Here is a 20,027-nt window from a genome sequence, read left to right as displayed (position 1 = left end):
TATATTGGTGCTCAATATCACCTACATGTGTGTGGCACTGAAGGTCTGATATGATTTTATAAAGATAATTGAAATTTACGATCGCTCTCAAATCGAGCTCTAGATTTTCAGTGAGAGGAAATTCTATTATGGATGACCGTGCGTTGCGTCCATTAGAACCAGGCCATCAGTTATTATACAAAAAGGTAATTGAAGTGACCAATATGATGATTTTTTTTTTCATGGCTATCACTGACCCATTAATCAATCTGGAAGCATATCATTTGTGTCAAATTGGCTCTAAAAAGCTTTAAATTGGATTGATCTGACCCATATAATGCTGAAATCAATGAATAGTGGCTATAAGACAAGTTGGAGAAGTTAAATGCCTCTATTAATCTCAGTATGTGAACCTAGAGTGTTTTGGGCTGTAATGATAATGCCTCATCTCCTTCAGCCTACTCGTCAGACAGAGCAAAATGGAGCACAAAACTTTTTCAGACACCACTATACATTTAACACACTATAAAAGTCTTGTTGAAATGTGTACACATGTATGCTATTACTGCCTTACTGGGAATCTTCAGTTGAAGTCTAGGGCTTTCCTAAAACCTAGGGTTGCCTCGGTAATTACCAGAAGTAAAAGTGGCCTTTTATGTATTTGAAACAATCCTTTCCAGTGAAATCAATGCAACAGTTCTGTGCTTTAAAATTATCGTTGGGTCATTTGTTCCCCATAAAGAGAGTAAAACGGAGTATACGAGCACACACGCCGGCCTGTGTGACCGCACAAACACACCCACGGTTTGGTCGGTCTGCCCCGTACCGCCTGGGCCGAGCCGTGTGTTCTTACGGCTCTTTCCGCAGCGAAGTTGTAACAGAGTGTTGGGACAAGGGCCGGCGGCTCCGTGCTGTTCCTGAGTGCTGGCCGGTGCCACGATGATCGTGTGGAGCCACGTGTGCACGCTGCCACATCTCTCCGCGTCGGGGCGTTCACACGCCAGCTCTAATCCATTCCTGGCGAGGCCTGCTGCCACAGTCTCCTGCTGGGCCTCAACTGCGAGCGCGGGAAACGCCAAAGCAGAGAGCGCGACAAACCCTTCCTTCACGAACATTCGCTCTCTTCCTCAGAGCGGACCTTGGGAATAGAGGCCTGCCAAATGACCACAGTGGTGGACAACGAAAGCAGCACAAACCCTAAGAAGTGCCTCTGTGTCTCCAGCCCTGAGCTCTAGTGATGACCCCGGGCGTCTCTCCCGGCTGTTTGTTGTGTCAGTGTGTGTGTGATGGCCAGCGCACGCAACAAGCTGAAGTATCATTCACCCTCCGTCCCACAGTGCTTGTGGACATGTGGGTCAGACATATTTATGTTGTCATGAAAAATGTTGTGCTGTTTTGCCCTCATCACTGCTACACTCAGATTATTTACTGTGGGTGGACGTCGTGACACGAAGCAAAATCTGCTCCTCTCCTTCATCCAGAATCTGAGCTATCAAGTGGAGTTTGGTGAAGTGTGCCCCATCTTTTTTCATTTATTCTCAGAGCACTTCCATGTTTCTGACAATTTGTGGCTGGTTTGAGATGTCTTGGCTGCTTTATGTGCTTATGTGAACATAAAAAAAAAAAAGGGTTATTTTTCTCAGTCCTTCACCCACACCATATCATCCACTTTTTGCATCTGTCCATTTTATGAATGGAAGTTTCAGATCTTTTCCATCGTCGAAAACATACGGAACATTGTGAAGATTTGGTAATGGAGCAATATATTATAACAGTGTTTTGACACTGGGGGAAGAAGGCTCTGCATGACTTACTAGACTCAATACTTAATAGAATTTGCACTAAATGCTGTGTTTCCATAGGCCAAAGCTGAAGCACCACCCATAGGCTGCGCACGTAATTGCCGAGTCGTTTATCAATGCTGGATCTGTGCTCCGTGATCAAATCACTAAGTCACAGACACAGCCGAATCATTAGCGGTCACATTCGGAGCCAATTATTTTGTCTGTGAATCTCCAGCCATTGATCTTTCTCATTTGCGACGGCGCTCAAGTCAGAGCAGCGCTCCACTCATCACTCCACCCTTTCCTCCACCTCTCACTTCACCCCCACACTCCTCACTCCGCCCATCACGCCACCCCCCTCGCCCCACCCACCTCTCCTCCCCCACCCTCTTACCCTTTTCCTCCCCACTCCTTCCTCCACCCAGTACTCCACCCCTCGGACCAGCCTGCGACCTGCCCCTGTGCTCCACACCACCTCAGGGTGGTGCGTTAGGCAGGATCTTTGTGAGTAATGGCCTCCAGAGAGTAAAGGCGACAGTGTCCCACAGCGACAGTGTCCCACAGCGACAGTATCCCACAGCGACAGTGTCCCACAGCGACAGTGTCCCACAGCGACAGTATCCCACAGCGACAGTATCCCACAGCGACAGTGTCCCACAGCGACAGTATCCCACAGCGACAGTGTCCCACAGCGACAGTGTCCCACAGCGACAGTGTCCCACAGCGACAGTGTCCCACAGCGACAGTATCCCACAGCGACAGTATCCCACAGCGACAGTATCCCACAGCGACAGTATCCCACAGCGACAGTGTCCCACAGCGACAGTGTCCCACAGCGACAGTGTCCCACAGCGACAGTGTCCCACAGCGATGGCCTGGACAGTGCGGACAGGCGTTCCAGGAGCGGAGCCTCCGTCTGTGCCCCGTGCCTCAATCTCCTCCCTCCTCCCACAGCTGATGTGTTTCTTCACCAAAGCGTTTGATGTCATATTAATGTACGAAAGTGAAATTGGCCGAGGAGCCTCTCCGTACGAATACCAAGGACCGATGCTGTTTAGTTTCATCATGTTTTATCTGCATTTTTGATGCCGGCCAATAAGGCCTCTGCTCGTGCAAATGTTTAGGATTTGAGCTTTGTTTGTAATGACTGCCATGTGTCTCCGTCTCTTGAAGGACAAGCCCCCCATATTGCTGTGTGGACCTGTATTCTCTCAGGACAGGAGAGATGGTGAAGTCTATTCAGTTTAAGACGCCCATTTATGACCTGCACTGCAACAAAAGGTACTTGCAATGTATCTAATGTGTCACAGTTTTCTTGTGTTTCTTGAGATTTAGCTGATGTAATTCTGCAGCAACTGGATTCACAGACTGTTTTTAAGCTCGAGTCTTCTCTTCTCTGCTCCAGGATTCTGGTTGTCAGTCTTCAGGAGAAAATTGCTGCTTTTGACAGCTGCACATTTATGAAAAAATTCTTTGTCACAAGTAAGTGCTTCAGTTCCTTTATGTGAGTCTCTGTGCCCCTAGTCCGATCCTCCTACCTTAAAATACACTTCAATTCTTCTGAGGTAGACGGAGCAGGAGCCTCCGCCTAACTTATTAAAACCACCAGAGCTCCACCCGCCTGTCCCCTCTTGTGTGTAGCACCACCAGGTCCTTTTGTCACAGTTATACGATGTCAAGGGTCTGTCCTGGACTCTGTGCACTCTATGGGTTCCCTGTTTGTTCATGAGAAACGTTCTTGTGTTTTACAGCGTGTCAGACCGCCTCACGCCTCCCATCTCAGCCCAAACAATAATACAAAATAAACCCTCAAAACATGCAGCATCACTCAGCTTGGTCCCCGCTTAAAAACAACAAAATAAAGAGGCTCTCTCCGCCTGCAGCGGGTGAAGCCCTGCTGAAGGCCTTTCTCTTCACACACGCCGCTCCATCTCCTGCCCCGGCAGACTTGGGTTCGCCGTAGGCCACAGAGAGGCCATTGTGTCCTCCGAGGCACAGAGCGGCCGTGTCACGATCTGAAACCAGGCCCCTCGCTCTCCACTTAAGCCGTCGTCCGTTGTAAATTGCCATTAGCGTGGTTTTAATAGCTCCGATTGTCTGCTGGCCTTCCACGTCCATGTCTGTGGCACAGGAAATGAGCACGGGTCAATAACCCCTTACAACGTTAATCGTGCTACTAAAGCAGCTTTGTCATAAAGCAAAAAAAAAAAAACAAACCAAGACTAGACATGTTTGTTTTTGAAAGTGATTATGAGAAGATACGATCCTAAACGAGGAAGATCAGTTCTCCATCATACTCTTAGATCTTTCTCTATTTCAGATGGCATCCCTCTGTGTGTCTCCGCTATCTAACGCGTTTGTTTATTCACCCGTCCGTCTAATGGGGCCGAACGATACGATATGTCATTGATATCTCGATAAATTACACCACGATACGTTTGTGTATGTGTGTGTGTGTGTGTGTGTGTGTGTGTGTGTGTGTGTGTGTGTGTGTGTGTGTGTGTGTGTGTGTGTGTGTGTGTGTGTGTGTGTGTTTGTATGTGTGTGTGTGTCAGTACTTTTAGGACATTCACCAAGTGTGTGTTTTGCTTTTTATATGTGCCTGTTTGCCTGGTGCATAGCGCCTGTCTGTTCGCTTGCAAACATCAGAAGAAATTGATATCGTGATGCGATATCAAACAAACAAATTGGCCACCCCTTGCTGCCGAGCCGTGTGACACTTGGGGTTATCCTAGACCCTTCTCTTACTGCAGATGAACATGAGGTCGGCAAACAATGGTGCAAACTCTTGAGGCCCCGCACACAGGATGTGTTAAACACATGTTATCTCACTGCTCTGGCTTCCTGCGCCTTGGACAGGCACAAAAGGCTTGGCATCGCCGCGCCTGTGGCTTACCTCAAGCCCCATCCATCCTAGCTTCAGATCCCAGCTCCACACGCTAAATTACTGTCTGCATACATTTTATCGGCACTCTGCACACTAAATTACTGTCAGCACGCTTCTCGCTGTGTGATTTGCACTCGCGTGACCCCGCGCGGGAGCGAGATCGTACGCACTCGTGTGTGAGAGAGGGGAGGACAGAGATTCTGCTGCTCGACAGTTTTGTGCTTATGCGTTTGGTTAGATGCGTCTCGGTATTTATTTGCATATTGTTCGTTTCACGTGGTATTGACGGATTGTGCGTGAGTGCGTGCGTGCCTGCCTGTGTGAGTGCGTGTGCACACGCCCGTGTGTGGTGTGCTACTTGTGCATGCAGAAATTTTTGGCATGGCAGCATAGTGCCTTGTGACGCCAGTTTTTCCTATACGGCTCTCAAGGGTCAAACTGTCTGGCAGTTAATAAGCCAAGGAGCCATCCTCCAGTTGCTAAATGCCACAGCCGCCAATCTCACTATTACACAAACTGAAGTTCCTAAGTGTTCTCAGCACAGCATGCGGGTAGCTACTTCTGTTATTGTAGAAAAGGCTATGGACTTTGCGTGTGATATGCTGTTCTCCTTGTTTTTATGTAATGCACTTTCTGACTTCAGCTTAATGGCTCTTATTTTGACATCGCTAGATCGGTTACGTCATTACGTATGCCTCCATCTTAGTTAGTTCGGAAGCTGTGTATGTCACCTAACTTCGGAAAGTTTCGCTCCTTCCTCTGATTAATCCTGGTGTTTGTGTGCATAAATGACGCACGATCACGCAAACATCCCAATGCGGATCCCCACCCTGTAACCTGTATAACTAAAGTGTGAATACAATCGAATCACGTTTAGTTCCACCCGTCTGGCGTCGTCCTTTCCGAGCATTCAACATCTTCATGCCTTAAGTAGTGCTCTGGCCGGCATTCCTTAACTGTGTCTGATGCAAACTGAACAGTGCAACCTTTTAGTTCAAAATACAGTCCAACCACCTGCTATCTCCCCTACATTAATGGTCCTTCGAACCGGATAGCATTGCACTCAGTTAACATGGATTTGGAAGATGTTGAATTCCCCGCTGTGCGCCCCCGACGTCAGACACGCCCTCCTCTTCATTATGAAGATTATGAAGTCGACTACAGGGATCTTGGTGCTCATTGGCACGATGAGGAACCTGTACGCAGTCACAGTACTCCTCGTCATCTCCTAAGCCACTCACCTGCCAGGAGCACCGACTATGACGCGAAGCTTGAAGAAGTCCAGCATGAGAGGCGTGTGTTAGACCACATGCTAGAGCAGTCGCTGCAGTCCCGGCAGCGCATGTCAGCAGGCCTGGCAGAACTGAGAGCAGCCCGCGCAGGCATGCTACCGCTGGTGAGTACCGCACGCAGCCCGCGACGACCGCATGAGGCTCATGGCTATCACTCCGCCAGAGTGGAGGATGATGGAGGATGGCCACCACCACCACCGTGGGTAAGCGACACCGAAGATGCGCCACCCTCGAGTGAACAGCCCATGGTCGACCGGCTCGACCGATTGATGAGTGAACTGCAGCTATTAAGAAGTGAGGCACTAGCAGCCAGGCAAGATGTGGCGCCAGTAGCCCAGCCGCTGTCAGCACTACCAGTTACTCCAACGACCAGGCCCACCTACCTCAGCAGTAGCCACGGCCTCGCCGTTACCCCCGCGACAGCGCCCGGCGTGGTCTAGCTTGCCCACACCTCCACAACAGCCCACCTCCACACCATACGGCGTGCCTCTGAACCCCACAGCACTCCGACCTCTGCCAAGGCAACGTCCACCACCTCCTCAGAGTCCTCTATATACAACACGGCAGGCTCCAACCTACTCCAGGCCATCATACCACACCTCCGCTGTAGAGTCAGCATATCGCGGCCCCCGTGCTACCATACCTAACTTCTCTCATCGAGACCCTGGTGAGTTTACTCATCTCAAGATTGCCCTCGAGAACCTGCTACCTGCTGATAGCCCCGAGATGTTCAAGTATCAGGTCCTAGTTGATCATCTAAAGCTAAGGGAGGCCAAACTGATAGCTGATGCCCACATCTATTCCCAGACACCGTTCACAGACACCATGATGGCTCTCAATGAGAAGTTTGGGCAGCCGCATCAGCTTACTATGAAGCGTATTACAGAGGTGATGGACACCCCTGAGATCAGACGGGGCGACGCAGTAGCCTTCGATCAGTTCTCACTCCAGATACAGTCACTGGTGGGAATGTTGAAGACACTCGGCCCTGATGGTGAGGCGGAGCTCCTATGTGGCAGCCATGTTGCACGCCTGCTCGGCAAGCTGCCACCGGAACAGCGAGCTGATTTCCGCAGATGCATGTTCAGCCAGTCTAAGAGGAGCTACACTCTCTATGACCTAGCTCAGTGGCTGAAGCATGAAGCCTGGTGTCAGGACTTTGATGGTCAGCTGTCCTCCGGAGGAGTGAAAGCCAAGCCCAGTGCTAAGCCTAGCACCCAACCAAGGAAGTCCACTGTCACTGTGCTGCATGGAACAGACAGTACCCCTCGGGAGGGCAAACCTACCAGTGTCAGTCAAGCCCAGGTCAAGCCAGCACCTTACTGTGCATTCTGCGACAACAGGGAACACCACCTGAGTCAGTGCACAGCCATCCGCAAGCTTAGCAAAGAACAGCTAACTGAGTGGATTAGAACCAACAGGAGATGTTGGCGCTGCGCGCCGCGCACACCAGGCGGCACAGTGCACATTAAAGAAGACCTGCAACCTGTGTCAGTGTCGCCACCTGCAGGTCCTCCATGATGTCAATGCAGCAAACCAGAAAGGCCTCACCCAAGCAACAGCACCACCCACGGCCGGAGGCACAACCTCAACAGAGGTGTTGTACCTCGATCGGCCAGCTGAAGGCAGCAGGGTGCTGCTGAAGGTGGTTCCAGTGCTCCTGCGCCATGGCAGCCGCACGCTGGACACCTATGCTGTACTAGACGACGGGTCAGAGAGAACGATGCTGCTGCCAGCTGCCACCGAGGCATTAGGTCTCCAAGGAAGTCCTGAGTCCTTACCGCTGCGTACAATCAGACAGGACATCCGAACCCTCCGAGGTGCCAGCGTGTCCTTTACCATTGCTGCCAAGGCAAAACCCCAAACCAAGTACCAGATCACTAATGCCTTCACCTCGGCCCGCATCGATCTCGCCGACCATACTTACCCTCTGGAGCAGTTACGGAGGAAGTACAAGCACCTCTCAGGACTGCCCCTTCAGCCCTTTAAGAGCGTCAAGCCACTCGTGCTCGTAGGCAGTGACCACGCCCACCTGGTGACCCCTACCCAGCCAGTACGACTGGGTCCCCCTGGTGGTCCAGCAGCAGTCCACACTAGGTTGGGCTGGGCCTTGCAGGGGCCCTCCAGTGTTATCGGCCAGCTCTCCAGCCCACAGCAGTGCCTTTCCACTTCAGTCCCCCTTGAAGTGGCCGAGTTAATGAAGCATGTTGAGAAGCTGTGGCAAGCTGACCTCATACCACTCAGGGGCAGCAAAGTGGTGACCCGATCCAAACAGGACAACCTAGCCATCGGCCTGCTTGAAGGGAAGACAACCCGTGTCGAGGTTGAGGGCATCTCTCGGTTAGCCACCCCCCTGCTGCGGCATAAGGACATGCCACGCCTTCAAGCCACCCCTGATGCAGTCTTGCCGAGCCTCAGAGTAATAGAGAGACGGCTGCAGAGAGATCCTGAGAAGGCCACAGCGTACTGTGCTGAGATCGACAAGTTGATACAGGCAGGGTCTGTTGTCAGGCTTGACCCATCGGAAGTAACCAGGGGAGAGGAGGCATGGTACATTCCTCACCACCTAGTTAGCCATAACGGAAAACACCGCCTCGTATTCAACTGCTCTTTCCGGCATCAAGGTCAGAACCTCAACGAATACCTCCTACCGGGGCCTACGCTCGGAGCATCTCTGCTGGGAGTCCTCCTCAGGTTCCGAGAGCATGAAGTGGCTGTGAGTGGAGACATAAAGGGCATGTTCCACCAAGTTCGCCTTCTACCCGAAGACCGGTCTCTCCTGCGCTTTGTGTGGCGTAATCTACAACTACACGAACCTCCATCAGTGTATGAGTGGCAGGTGCTGCCGTTTGGCACCACTTGTAGTCCATGTTGTGCTGTTTTCGCCCTGCAGCACCATGTAAGAGGGAACACCCAGCCTGGAGATGAGTTGAGGACTTCAGTGGAGCGATGCTTCTATGTGGACAATTGTCTGCAGTCACTCCCTACCACCGCCGCTGCCAGAGATCTCGTGGACGAGTTAAGAGCCCTCCTGTCTTCAGCTGGCTTTGTTCTTCGGCAGTGGGCCAGCAACGTACCTGAGGTCATCCGTCACCTACCTGAGGACCTCAGATCCAGCAGTGCAGACCTCTGGTTGGCACATGAGAAGACAGATGGTTCTGAATCGACCTTGGGCCTCAGCTGGCGGTTCTCCACTGACGTCCTGGGATACAAATGTCGCCCTATCCAGTATGATGAGCCCACAATGCGCAACATTTACAAGGTACTTGCCAGTCAATACGACCCCTTGGGCTTCCTACTGCCCTATACCACCAGAGCCAAGATGCTAGTAAGACGCCTCTGGGACAAGCACAGAGGCTGGGATGACCCCCAGTTACCCCCACATCTCCTCCAGCAGTGGAGAGATTGGGAAGGAGAGTTAGAGTTTCTCCCTGAAGTCCACTTCAGTCGTCCATACCTACCTAAGGGTGCAGCTGTGGCCGTAAGCGAGAGGGAGCTTCACATCTTCTGTGATGCATCGGAGCTGGCCTACGGAGCAGTCGCGTACCTCAGGATGGTTGACAGCGATGGAGCACCCCACCTGGCCTTCGTCATGGCTCAATCCAGAGTGGCCCCCCGGCGTCTACAGTCCATGCCAAGGTTGGAGCTGTGTGGTGCCCTCATTGGAGCTCAGCTCTCCAAGCTCCTGAGTGATGAGCTTACCCTCGACATCAAGCAAACCGTGATGTGGACAGACTCCACAACCGTGCTGGCGTGGCTGAGATCAGAATCTTGCCGATTCAAAGTCTTTGTCGGCACCCGTGTCGCTGAAATTCAAGATTTCACTCAGCAACACACATGGCGGTATGTTGACTCGGCACAGAACCCTGCGGACGATATTACTCGTGGCAAGAGACTGCAGGACATAGCCCAACCCAACCGATGGAGCCAAGGCCCTCCGTTCCTCCTACTCCCTCGTAACCAGTGGCCAGCGGAGCCTCTGGGCACTTTGGGAGATCCTCCAGACTCCTCAGAACTCCGTAAAGAGACCTTCTGTGGTGCCACCTCCACGGCTGTGGGTCAAGCCGACCCAGAGCTCAATCAGTACAACACCTGGAGGGAGCTGCTGCAGGCCACAGCCCAGGAGCTTCATGGGGCGGCTGCTAAGGATGGATGCGCGAGTGCAGAGGATTACCGCCAGGCAGAGACTCACCTCCTGCGAAAGGTCCAGCAAGACTGCTTCCCTGATGAACTTCGGCTTCTTAAAGCTAAGAAACCAGTCCTACGGAGCAGCCGTCTTTGCAACCTCTCTCCGGAACTTGATGAAAGCAGCGACCTCATCAGAGTTGGTGGTCGACTCCGCCGGTCAGAGGACCTGGACTACACCAGTCTACACCCAGTGGTGTTAGACCCCTCACACCCAGTGACCCGCCTGCTTATTCAGGACTTCGATAGCCGCTTGAAACACCCTGGGCCGGAGCGCGTCTTTGCAGAGATCCGACGCTCCTACTGGATCCTGCGAGGTCGAGAGGCAGTACGTCGCTTTCAGAAGACGTGTGCAGAGTGCCGCCGCTGGAAGGCTAAGCCTACTGTCCCTCGGATGTCTGACCTGCCTTTAGCCCGCCTACGCCTGTTTAAACCTGCCTTCCATTCTACAGGCATAGACTGCTTCGGGCCATTGGAAGTCAAGGTAGGAAGACGTCTGGAGAAGAGGTGGGGGATCATATTCAAATGTCTGACTGTCAGAGCAGTTCACCTAGATCTACTTACCTCTATCGACACTGACTCCTTTCTTATGGCCCTAAGAAGATTTATCGCCCGTAGAGGGACTCCGGCTGAGCTCTATTCAGACCAGGGGACCAACTTCAGAGCCGGTGCCAAAGAGTTACGGGAGGCGTTCGCGGCCATGTCACCTGACTTCCAGTCCCTCCTGGCACCCTACAGGATTCATTTCCACTGCAACCCTCCTGCTGCTCCACATTTCGGAGGAGTGTGGGAGAGAGAGATTCGCTCAGTGAAGAATGCCTTATACACCACTGCAGGCGCTCAACCGCTGCAGGAGGAGGTCCTCCGCACTGTCCTCATCGAAGTGGAGGCGATCCTGAACTCCAAACCATTGGGGTACGTTCCCTCCGAGGCCAGTGACCCAGACCCGGTCACTCCTAACTGTCTTCTGATGGGGCGGCCCGACGGGTCTCTCCCACAAGTCGTCTACCCCAGAGACGAGCTCCTCACCCAGCGGAGATGGAAGCACGCTCAGGTGCTGACCGACCACTTCTGGGCTCGCTTCATCCGTCTGTACTTACCTGGGCTGCAGCTCAGACAGAAGTGGCAGTCCTCCGCAGCCGACGTCACAGAAGACTCTGTGGCCATGATCGTGGACCCTCAGCTCCCTAGGGCCATGTGGCCTATTGGGCGCATCGTCAAGGTCCACCCCAGCCCTGACGGTCACATCCGATCTGCTGATGTGAAGGTCAGAGACCGGACCTACACCCGACCTGTCGCCCGGCTGGTGATTCTGCCAGCCCTTCCAGTCGGCACAGAGAGTTTTCACCCTTGAGTAGCCTTTCCTTGGTTACAAATGTCCCACGTACATTTGGGGGCGGCTGTAGAAAAGGCTATGGACTTTGCGTGTGATATGCTGTTCTCCTTGTTTTTATGTAATGCACTTTCTGACTTCAGCTTAATGGCTCTTATTTTGACATCGCTAGATCGGTTACGTCATTACGTATGCCTCCATCTTAGTTAGTTCGGAAGCTGTGTATGTCACCTAACTTCGGAAAGTTTCGCTCCTTCCTCTGATTAATCCTGGTGTTTGTGTGCATAAATGACGCACGATCACGCAAACATCCCAATGCGGATCCCCACCCTGTAACCTGTATAACTAAAGTGTGAATACAATCGAATCACGTTTAGTTCCACCCGTCTGGCGTCGTCCTTTCCGAGCATTCAACATCTTCATGCCTTAAGTAGTGCTCTGGCCGGCATTCCTTAACTGTGTCTGATGCAAACTGAACAGTGCAACCTTTTAGTTCAAAATACAGTCCAACCACCTGCTATCTCCCCTACAGTTATATTCCGCTCCGCCTAATTAAACCTGCGTCCTACAATTTAGTCTAAACCTATGGTAAAGTCTGACTGGTTATGTGTGATCTGTGCTATTCTTTTACGTCTTTCCTTTTTACTGGAGACTTTATTGTTTTTTATGACTAGCGTGGTGGATGCTAAGATATTGTCATGCATTAAAGTGTTGAACAGGTGTTATCAAAACAAACAAAAAAAGAGTCCCCTCCCCCTTACGTTACTAGTGCTGTATCACTCTTTAAGCTGTTACGTGAGGCTGTTCTGATATTTGTCTGCAGGCTGCTACCCATGTCCTGGTCCCAACCTCAACCCCATAGCGCTAGGAGAGCGCTGGTTGGCCTACGCTGAGAACAAGGTAGCACACACAACACACACGCCCCCCCCACAGCACAGCCACCTTACCGTCTCCCTGGGACTTTTTTTATAGAGGATTTAGCATATTCTTAAAATGCTCAAGCGTTTACCAGAAGAGTCCACTAAAATGATGATTAAAAAGCAAAACGATCTATTCAAATGCACACGGGCACGATATTAATGTAGCACACTTTTTTTTTTTCATTATTTTATTTTAAAGTAGGCGCTCGATTGACTGCAGCTCATTTAATGGAGTTTGATTTGCTGCTGTCTTCTGATTGAGGTCAGACGTTTCTCAGTGATGAACAGATGGGACATTGTCTCTGGTGCGGACAGTGAGCTGCTGGCCAATAGCAGGCCGGCGTCTACTCCTAAAGTGTTGAATGGGACAGAGACCCTGGAGGAAGTAAGATGCAGGAGGGGTTAGGGGCCGGCGTGGCCTAATGGCCCTCCACCCCCCCCCCCCCCCCCCCCCCCCCCCCCCCCCCCCCAGCCCCTCCACAGGCAGACGGCGTGGCGCGGGTGGAGGCGGGCCTCAGCGGGCTAATGAGGGTGAGAGCGTGGGTGGGTGGAGGAGCTGAAAGGTTCTGGACGATAATGTGACTCTGTCCTGTCTGTGTCCCTGTGTGTGTGTGTGTGTGTGTGTGTGTGTGTGTGTGTGCAGCTGATCCGGTGTCATCAGTCGCGTGGCGGGGCCTGTGGAGACAATGCCCAGTCCTACACCGCCACAGTCATCAGCGCTGCAAAAGTAAGCGTGCTCTCCTGCTCCAACACACGCAACATTAAAACACACGGGAACACGTACATACCGTATTATGTTGTAGACCTAAAATCCTGACAGTTTCTCTAACCATGTACTAATTTAGACCAGAAAAATAAGCACGATGAATATTCATAGATGCATGTATAGAAATACAAGTTTGTATTTACTTGTATGTCAATGCGTTTTAATAATATAAACTCACATATTGCTATGTCTAGCACTGTAGTACAGTTTATTCCTTCAAATGTCTTGCATTTCCATACGCATGATGAGACAGACAGACTCTCAAGCAGCTCAGAAGGCATTCGGCACATTTTTTTTTCTCACACCGTGTGTGTGTGTGTGTGTGTGTGTGTGTGTGTGTGTGTGTGTGTGTGTGTGTGTGTGTGTGTGTGTGTGTGTGTGCGCCAGGCGCTTTAAGAGGGGAGCCACCTCTCCACACACAGCTCTGCCAGTCTCACTCTCCTCAGGATGTTAAAGTCACAAGTTATTCCACATACTGATGGAAAATGTCACTTCCAAAAGCGCAGTGCTCAGCATACCTTCAACGTTTAATACTTTTTCCTTCGCTTGAGCCATACCAATAAGAATGCCTTTGGTTTCCCTTTCAAAAAAGGTCCTGCCTCAGCGTTGGAATAATTTCACGCCTACTGTGTTTATAACACCCAAAATGGCGACATTTGGAAATATCTTCCTTTACTTTGTAATCAATGAAAACAGTCCCATAAAGATTAGTGCAGTGGTATTTATCTGCAGTGTAAATCATCAGTTTGGCGTGGGCCTCGCGCCCTGCGCCGTGTCAGCCTGCGCTACTGCTTTACTTCTCTGATGGCTCAGGCTCCTCTCTCTGGCAGGTTAATTGATTTATTTAGCCTACATCTGTATTCCCCGGCCGCGTCCTCCCTCCCTAACGAGTTCCTAACGGCTTACGTGAGAGAAGCGCCATTAGCCCTAATGGTGGCATACATCAAAAGGAGTGCCCTAAAGGTTAGCAGGGAGGAAAACACGTTAAAAAAGCCTGGATACGTAGACGGGGCGTCTGCGGGTGGAGCTGTGATTTATAACCATCTCTTCTGCTCTGACACGCCGTCCCTGCGCTGAGTGGCTCAGAGTGCGCCTGTCCAGGGGCCAGGGGGGGCATCTCCCATCAGCCCCGTAACTCAATCACAGAGCAGGGAGGAGGGAGTCATCCACCCGTGGGGGGTGGGGGTGGTTGTGGGGGGAGAAGGTTTGGGAAGTGCAGACCCCTTTGGAAAATTGAATTGTGTCAGGGCACGGACTGTGTAAACGAGCAAGATGTGACTTCAGGATAGTGGCTGTTGCTCCACCCGTAGGACGGTTCTGGAGGTGGCTTCGTTTCGCTCCACCCGTAGACGGTTTTGGAGGTGGCTTCTTTTCGCTCCACCCATAGACGGTTCTGGAGGTGGCTTCGTTTCGCTCCACCCATAGACGGTTCTGGAGGTGGCTTCGTTTCGCTCCACCCGTAGACGGTTCTGGAGGTGGCTTCGTTTCGCTCCACCCGTAGACGGTTCTGGAGGTGGCTTCGTTTCGCTCCACCCGTAGACGGTTCTGGAGGTGGCTTCGTTTCGCTCCACCCGTAGACGGTTCTGGAGGTGGCTTCGTTTCGCTCCACCCGTAGACGGTTCTGGAGGTGGCTCCATGTCCCACAGTGGCTCCAGTGTTTGTCCTCTTGAGTAAAACCAGAGCAAGCGTGTGCTGGTGGTAAGCGGATAGCGTGGCTTAAGTGGGGTCTCTCGCTAGTTTCGCACTTGATGTAGTGAGCTGCTTGCGGTGTGTGTGTGTGTGTGTGTGTGCGTGCGTGCGTGCGAGTGTGTGTGTCTATGCCGTCTGGGGCCCTGAAGAGCTTAATCAAGCATTCAAGCCAAACGGCAGCATCAATACCTCGTGGCGCCTGTGTTTGTTGGGCCCTTTGGAGAGTGTTCTGACAAGCCCACTAACAGACTGTGTGTAAATTGCCTTGGCCCATAAATTATTAAAATAACCGTTTGCCTCCTAATTGATCAACACTAATGTGTTTTCTAATCACTGCAGTTTGAGTTTTTAGTGCAAATCCAAACAGTCACCATTGATCAAGCTGGCTGGCTGGAGGGTGTGGGGGGGGGGACGGGGTCGAGGGGGGTGATATCAGATCCCGGACTCCCTCCTCCTCCTTTCTTCACTCCTGCTGTTCCAGCACTTTCTTAACTCTCCGTCACTCCGATGGTCAAGCTGAACACAGCAGGTCCGAGCAGTGTGTTCACTCACCTTGTGGCTGTGGGTGGTGCCTCATGGCAAAATACCTTCATCTCGCTGGAGTGAATGTGAATATGAATGCAGCAAAATTGAGTGAACTCAAAAGCAAACAAGCAAAAAAAAAAAAAAAAACACGATGCTTTTTGGTGAACGTGAGTTGCGTTGAGTGAGTTGATGAAAAATGAGTATTGCAATAAATTGGCGGGTATGACGGTACGAAAGGAGAATACAGACTAAAGGCCAGTGATCTAGTAAAATATGGCTTATGGGAAATATTTTGGAGTTGATTTTGATTTGCATGAAGTTAGTTTGTCAATTTTGGATTAAAAAAAGGTATTTTCGCCTGTCTCTCTGTCCCTCAGACGCTGAAGACTGGACTGACCATGGTGGGTAAAGTAGTGACCCAGCTGGCGGGCACCCTGCCCTCTGGAGTGCCCGACGAAGAGGGCACCGGACACAGCAGCATGCGACGCAGTGCCCATCAGGCCGGCGTGGTCACCGTCATCGACACGCACGCCGTCGGAGAGGGACAGGTAGAGACCCACGGCTGCAGGGCGACGCTAACAGGGTTACGGGATGTTCACAGCGTACAGTTTTGGGAGTTGTGTGCTTACAGGAAGCCACTTCCATTCTTCTGATGGTTTACTCTGCACGTCCACCTGGCTGACCTTGGTACTGAAAACTCGGCTTCATTATGTGTGCTGAGCGGTCAGTAATCTATTAATTCCGTTGGAGACAAGTGATTTGTCATCACTACGCCATTAGGAAACAGGACTCTTAAGTTTGGTTGCTTCCAGGACGGTAGCTGGCAGTCTTCTGACACAGAGGCACTTCCTGCGCCCCTGGCAAGGTGACGGATCAGAAACGGGTCGGCTGTGCTGAGGGGAAAGGCCGGCCGAGGTCGGACTTGGCCGGACGTGGCCGTAGGGTCCGGTGAGGACGGCTGCTGTAGCGCCTCGGTGTGAGACGGCGCCGAACTGCTCCCAGGTGTTGGCCGCTCGCGCTGGATCTCTTTAATGGAGTGTCAGCTTTATGGGCCCGTTTAAATGTTTGCAGTTCTCCCGTTCAAGGACATTTAGTCAGATGGAGGTTCAATTGGAATAGATTTGTCCCATGATCCTTTTTTTCTCCCATGGTGCTTTTGACCCATCTAAACAGATGACCTGGTTTTAGGGACCCTTAAAAAATGTGAAGGTTAAACCACAAACTGCCTTTGGAGGTCTGACCTCTAGCGCGACACCCATGCAGAGGTGTGATTTATTCCGCCCACGTACCGCTCCCTTTCGCCTGAGCCAACACGTTTTTCCTTTTCTTCTTCTTCTTCTTGTTCTTCTTCTTCTTCTTCTTTTTCCCCCTGAAACTGATCTGCAAGCTGTCGTAAATATCGACGTGTCCAGCAGGCCATAAGCAACGTCCAGGCCGCTCTCGTGCCTGACAGGCTGGCGGTCACTGGGCACGTGTGACCCAGGCTCTTCAGGAGCCAAAGCTTTATCACCACGTTCCTCTGACCCACAGGTGTGATCCGTCACCTAGTACTACATTTCCCATAAAGCAGCATTACTGGCCAGAGACCTTTCCACCTGGTGTCCATTTGCTCTCCAGAACTTTCTCTTCCACTTCACTTTTCATCTCATCTTATCTCCTCCACTCCCTACTCTTCATTAAGAAGCTTTTTTCCCATGTTTATTTGTTTTCAAATCGCTACACTGAAAATCTCCATTTTCTGTCAGGGCTCGGATTCCCACAACGAACAGCATCGCCTGCTTTTCACCCTAATATAAGGGTCCTGTTTTTTGTCACTCTGGCAGTTTTGAAATAAAACGTCTTGGTTTGCGAGCACGACTGTTTTGCGTTCAGGCTGGGTCCTATTAAAAGTTGCATGCTCCTTAATGCAACACCCTGCTAGATTTATCACTCCTCTCCCTGGCTGCTTCATGTCTGGCCTTGGTTATAATCTCTTTCATGAGCAAAACTTAACAGAGGGCCACTGACTGGAGAATAGTCCCTTGTGGAGTAACTCACTTTCCATCCAACTCTCTCACTCCTTTCTCTCTTTCTTCACTGTTCGTCTGCCCGCCTGCTTGTCTGGGTCTCTCTGTCTCTCTCTGTCTCTTCCTGTCTGTCTGTTTACTTTCTCTCTCCCCTCTTCTCCATCTCTTTTTCTGTGGTCAGTTTCCTGTAGCAACACATAAAGGGATGAATTACAGATCCATAGTCCTGCTCTTTTAACTGGGAGCTATTAATCTCTTTCGGATATCAATAAGCACAGAGACAGTCTAGAGTTTCCTCCCACTGTGTGTGTCTGTTTTAACTCTTTCAACACTTTGCTTATTCCATGACTGTTTCTGCTCGAGGGCTGCCGTGTCCTATGGGGGTGTGTGCGTGTGTGCGTGTGTGTGTGTGTGTGTGTGTGTGTGTGTGTGTGTGTGAAAGCGTGCAAAAGCTAAAGGAAGTTAAAGGAAACGTCTTTCCCTTCAAGCCTGACTGTAGCATGAGTTTTCTTGTAGGGTTACTTTCTTTGGAAGTAGAGTAATTGCAGTCAGACTAAAATCAGCTTTGATCCGCAGAATAATATAGATACATCTCAGAACACATCTTGTTTTCATAAGTTGCCAAACCGTATGCAAGTGATCCTTCCTGTGATCCCATCATAGGTAATTGCACTGATTAGATTGCATTGCCAGTGACTGGCCATGTGTCTGAAATAAACAGTGCCATCATTTGTTTAATGTCATTAACGTCTTTGTGTGGCATTGTTGAATGCGTGTGATGTTTTTGTGTTGGTGTGTGTGTGTGTGTGTTTAGGTACTTGTGAGCGAAGACTCTGATGGCGATGGTGTGGTTGCTCATTTTCCAGCTCATGACAAGCCAATATCCTGCATGGCGTTTAACCCAAGTGGTAAGTATACACGTATAATGCCTCACTAGATCTCAGCGAAGCACAGAAACCCCACACCTAGGCCAGTCAATCATTTCCATATTTAACATCAGGCTCCGAGTTTCTTCTGTGGGGATACTTGGGAAGGTGGAGACGGTGAAAACCACCACACTGCAGTGTCACCTTCACTCGTGAACAGAGAGACATTTCACTTCCTGGATAGTGGTAGCGCGAGGTTTGGATTGGCCTGTTTGGGCTTGAGGCTACGTGCCTGGTTAAGGCTGCTTGGAGCCGCACGATTCTTCGAGCAGTAAGTGCAAGGCAGAGGAAAACTCTTCTTCCCCTGAGGCCCACGGGCTGAGATCCCCCACGTTCGGGTTCTTAACACGGCACGCGCGCACGCTCAGAAACGCTGAAACACACTAGCACTCATCGATCAGTTTGAGGCCGTCTCTTCCATAGTGTCAGTGCGTAACTCGGCCCTTGATGTCCGCTGAATAAAGCGATGTTGAAGTCTTCCCCCTCGAGCACCGTGCAGGTCCAGTTTCACCTCTCAAAGTGGAGGCAAAACCAGCAGAGATCTCCCTGTCCAGAAGGTGCAGGTCAAACCCATAACTCTTTATACTTTTACTCCACCCGTGTCACAACACGCTTCACCCTTTGGTAACATAGAAGAAGGAGATTCATTCACTACTCCTGACTCATACGAGTGTGGCATTGTGTGTGGACTTGGCAGGGGCTGCCCCTGTAATGCCCTTGATCTGACCTTGCTACCCCCCTCTACCACCCCCGTGGGGGTCATTGCTCAGACTTCTTTTTTTTTTCGGTTATGAACGTCATCGTGTTCGCCCCTCCGGAAATCCACTACAGCCGGGCCATTGTGAGGTGAGTGTTGCAGGTAGAGTGGCTCGCTAATAAGGAAGTGCTGAAAGCTTGTGCTAGCCAGTGCCCTTAGAAGAATCCTTCAAATACCTGTCCTTATTAATGCACTGTGGGAAAGTCCTCCAGGGACGGGCTGGTTTCCACCAGTGCGGTGTTCTCACAGTGTAGCCTTCTGATCCCCACGTTTCCCACACACACACACACACACACACACACACACCAGTTCTTCTAGGTTACACGTTACTCACAAACTGCTCAACCTGCTCAGTTCACTTGATGCAGCAACATTGACTTTTTCTCTTGAATGAATGAATGAATGAATGAAAACACATTGAAGAAGCAAAGTCCATCAGCTTATGTGTGACGTGTGGGTGTTTTTTGTTATTAATTTGAGGAAAACTGAATATTTTCTCTACTTTTTTTTTGTGATGCGATTATAACCTTACGAGCAAAGGTATTCTTCATATTCTTCTGGAGTAAGAATAGGTGTCATTTAAGCTGTAGTTCGTAAAAGAGCAACGGAACAGATACCCTCTGGTTTTATTGTACAACATATTTTACACCTATTTTTATACCCGATTGTACTACTAACTAATCCATAGGGCCATCATTGGGCCTATTAAAGTTATTGTTATATGTATACTATAGGATATCAGATTAGCTAGTTTTCACCCTTGAACCAGGAGACTGCGAAACTGGGCAAAGCTCTGCCCATTGTGACCCGTCTTTTGACTCAAGATACCAGTCTCTAGGGGGCGCTGTTGCTTAACCTTTAGGACAGTGAACAGCAAACAACCTTTGGCCTATTAACCTGTGTGGAGCGGAGTTGAAGTGGAGATAAAGCCAGTGTCCCTGCACCCCGGTGAATCATACAGTGACCATCATCCACACG

The 20,027-nt window shown here is 50.7% G+C and overlaps 1 protein-coding gene across 1 annotated transcript in view; it reads left to right on the top strand.

Moving 5' to 3' along the window:
- Positions 1-20,027, top strand: part of bcas3 (BCAS3 microtubule associated cell migration factor) — a 107,050-nt gene that overhangs the window by 18,517 nt on the left and 68,506 nt on the right. The window contains 6 exon segments of the mRNA XM_076977348.1: positions 2,937-3,044; positions 3,169-3,245; positions 12,284-12,360; positions 13,024-13,107; positions 15,738-15,908; positions 18,181-18,274. Of these exon segments, the coding sequence (XP_076833463.1) occupies positions 2,937-3,044; positions 3,169-3,245; positions 12,284-12,360; positions 13,024-13,107; positions 15,738-15,908; positions 18,181-18,274 (611 nt within the window).

The sequence above is a fragment of the Brachyhypopomus gauderio genome, chromosome 16, assembly GCF_052324685.1.
Source record: "Brachyhypopomus gauderio isolate BG-103 chromosome 16, BGAUD_0.2, whole genome shotgun sequence".
Taxonomy (NCBI): domain Eukaryota; kingdom Metazoa; phylum Chordata; class Actinopteri; order Gymnotiformes; family Hypopomidae; genus Brachyhypopomus; species Brachyhypopomus gauderio.
This window is presented reverse-complemented; position numbering and strand designations above follow the sequence as displayed.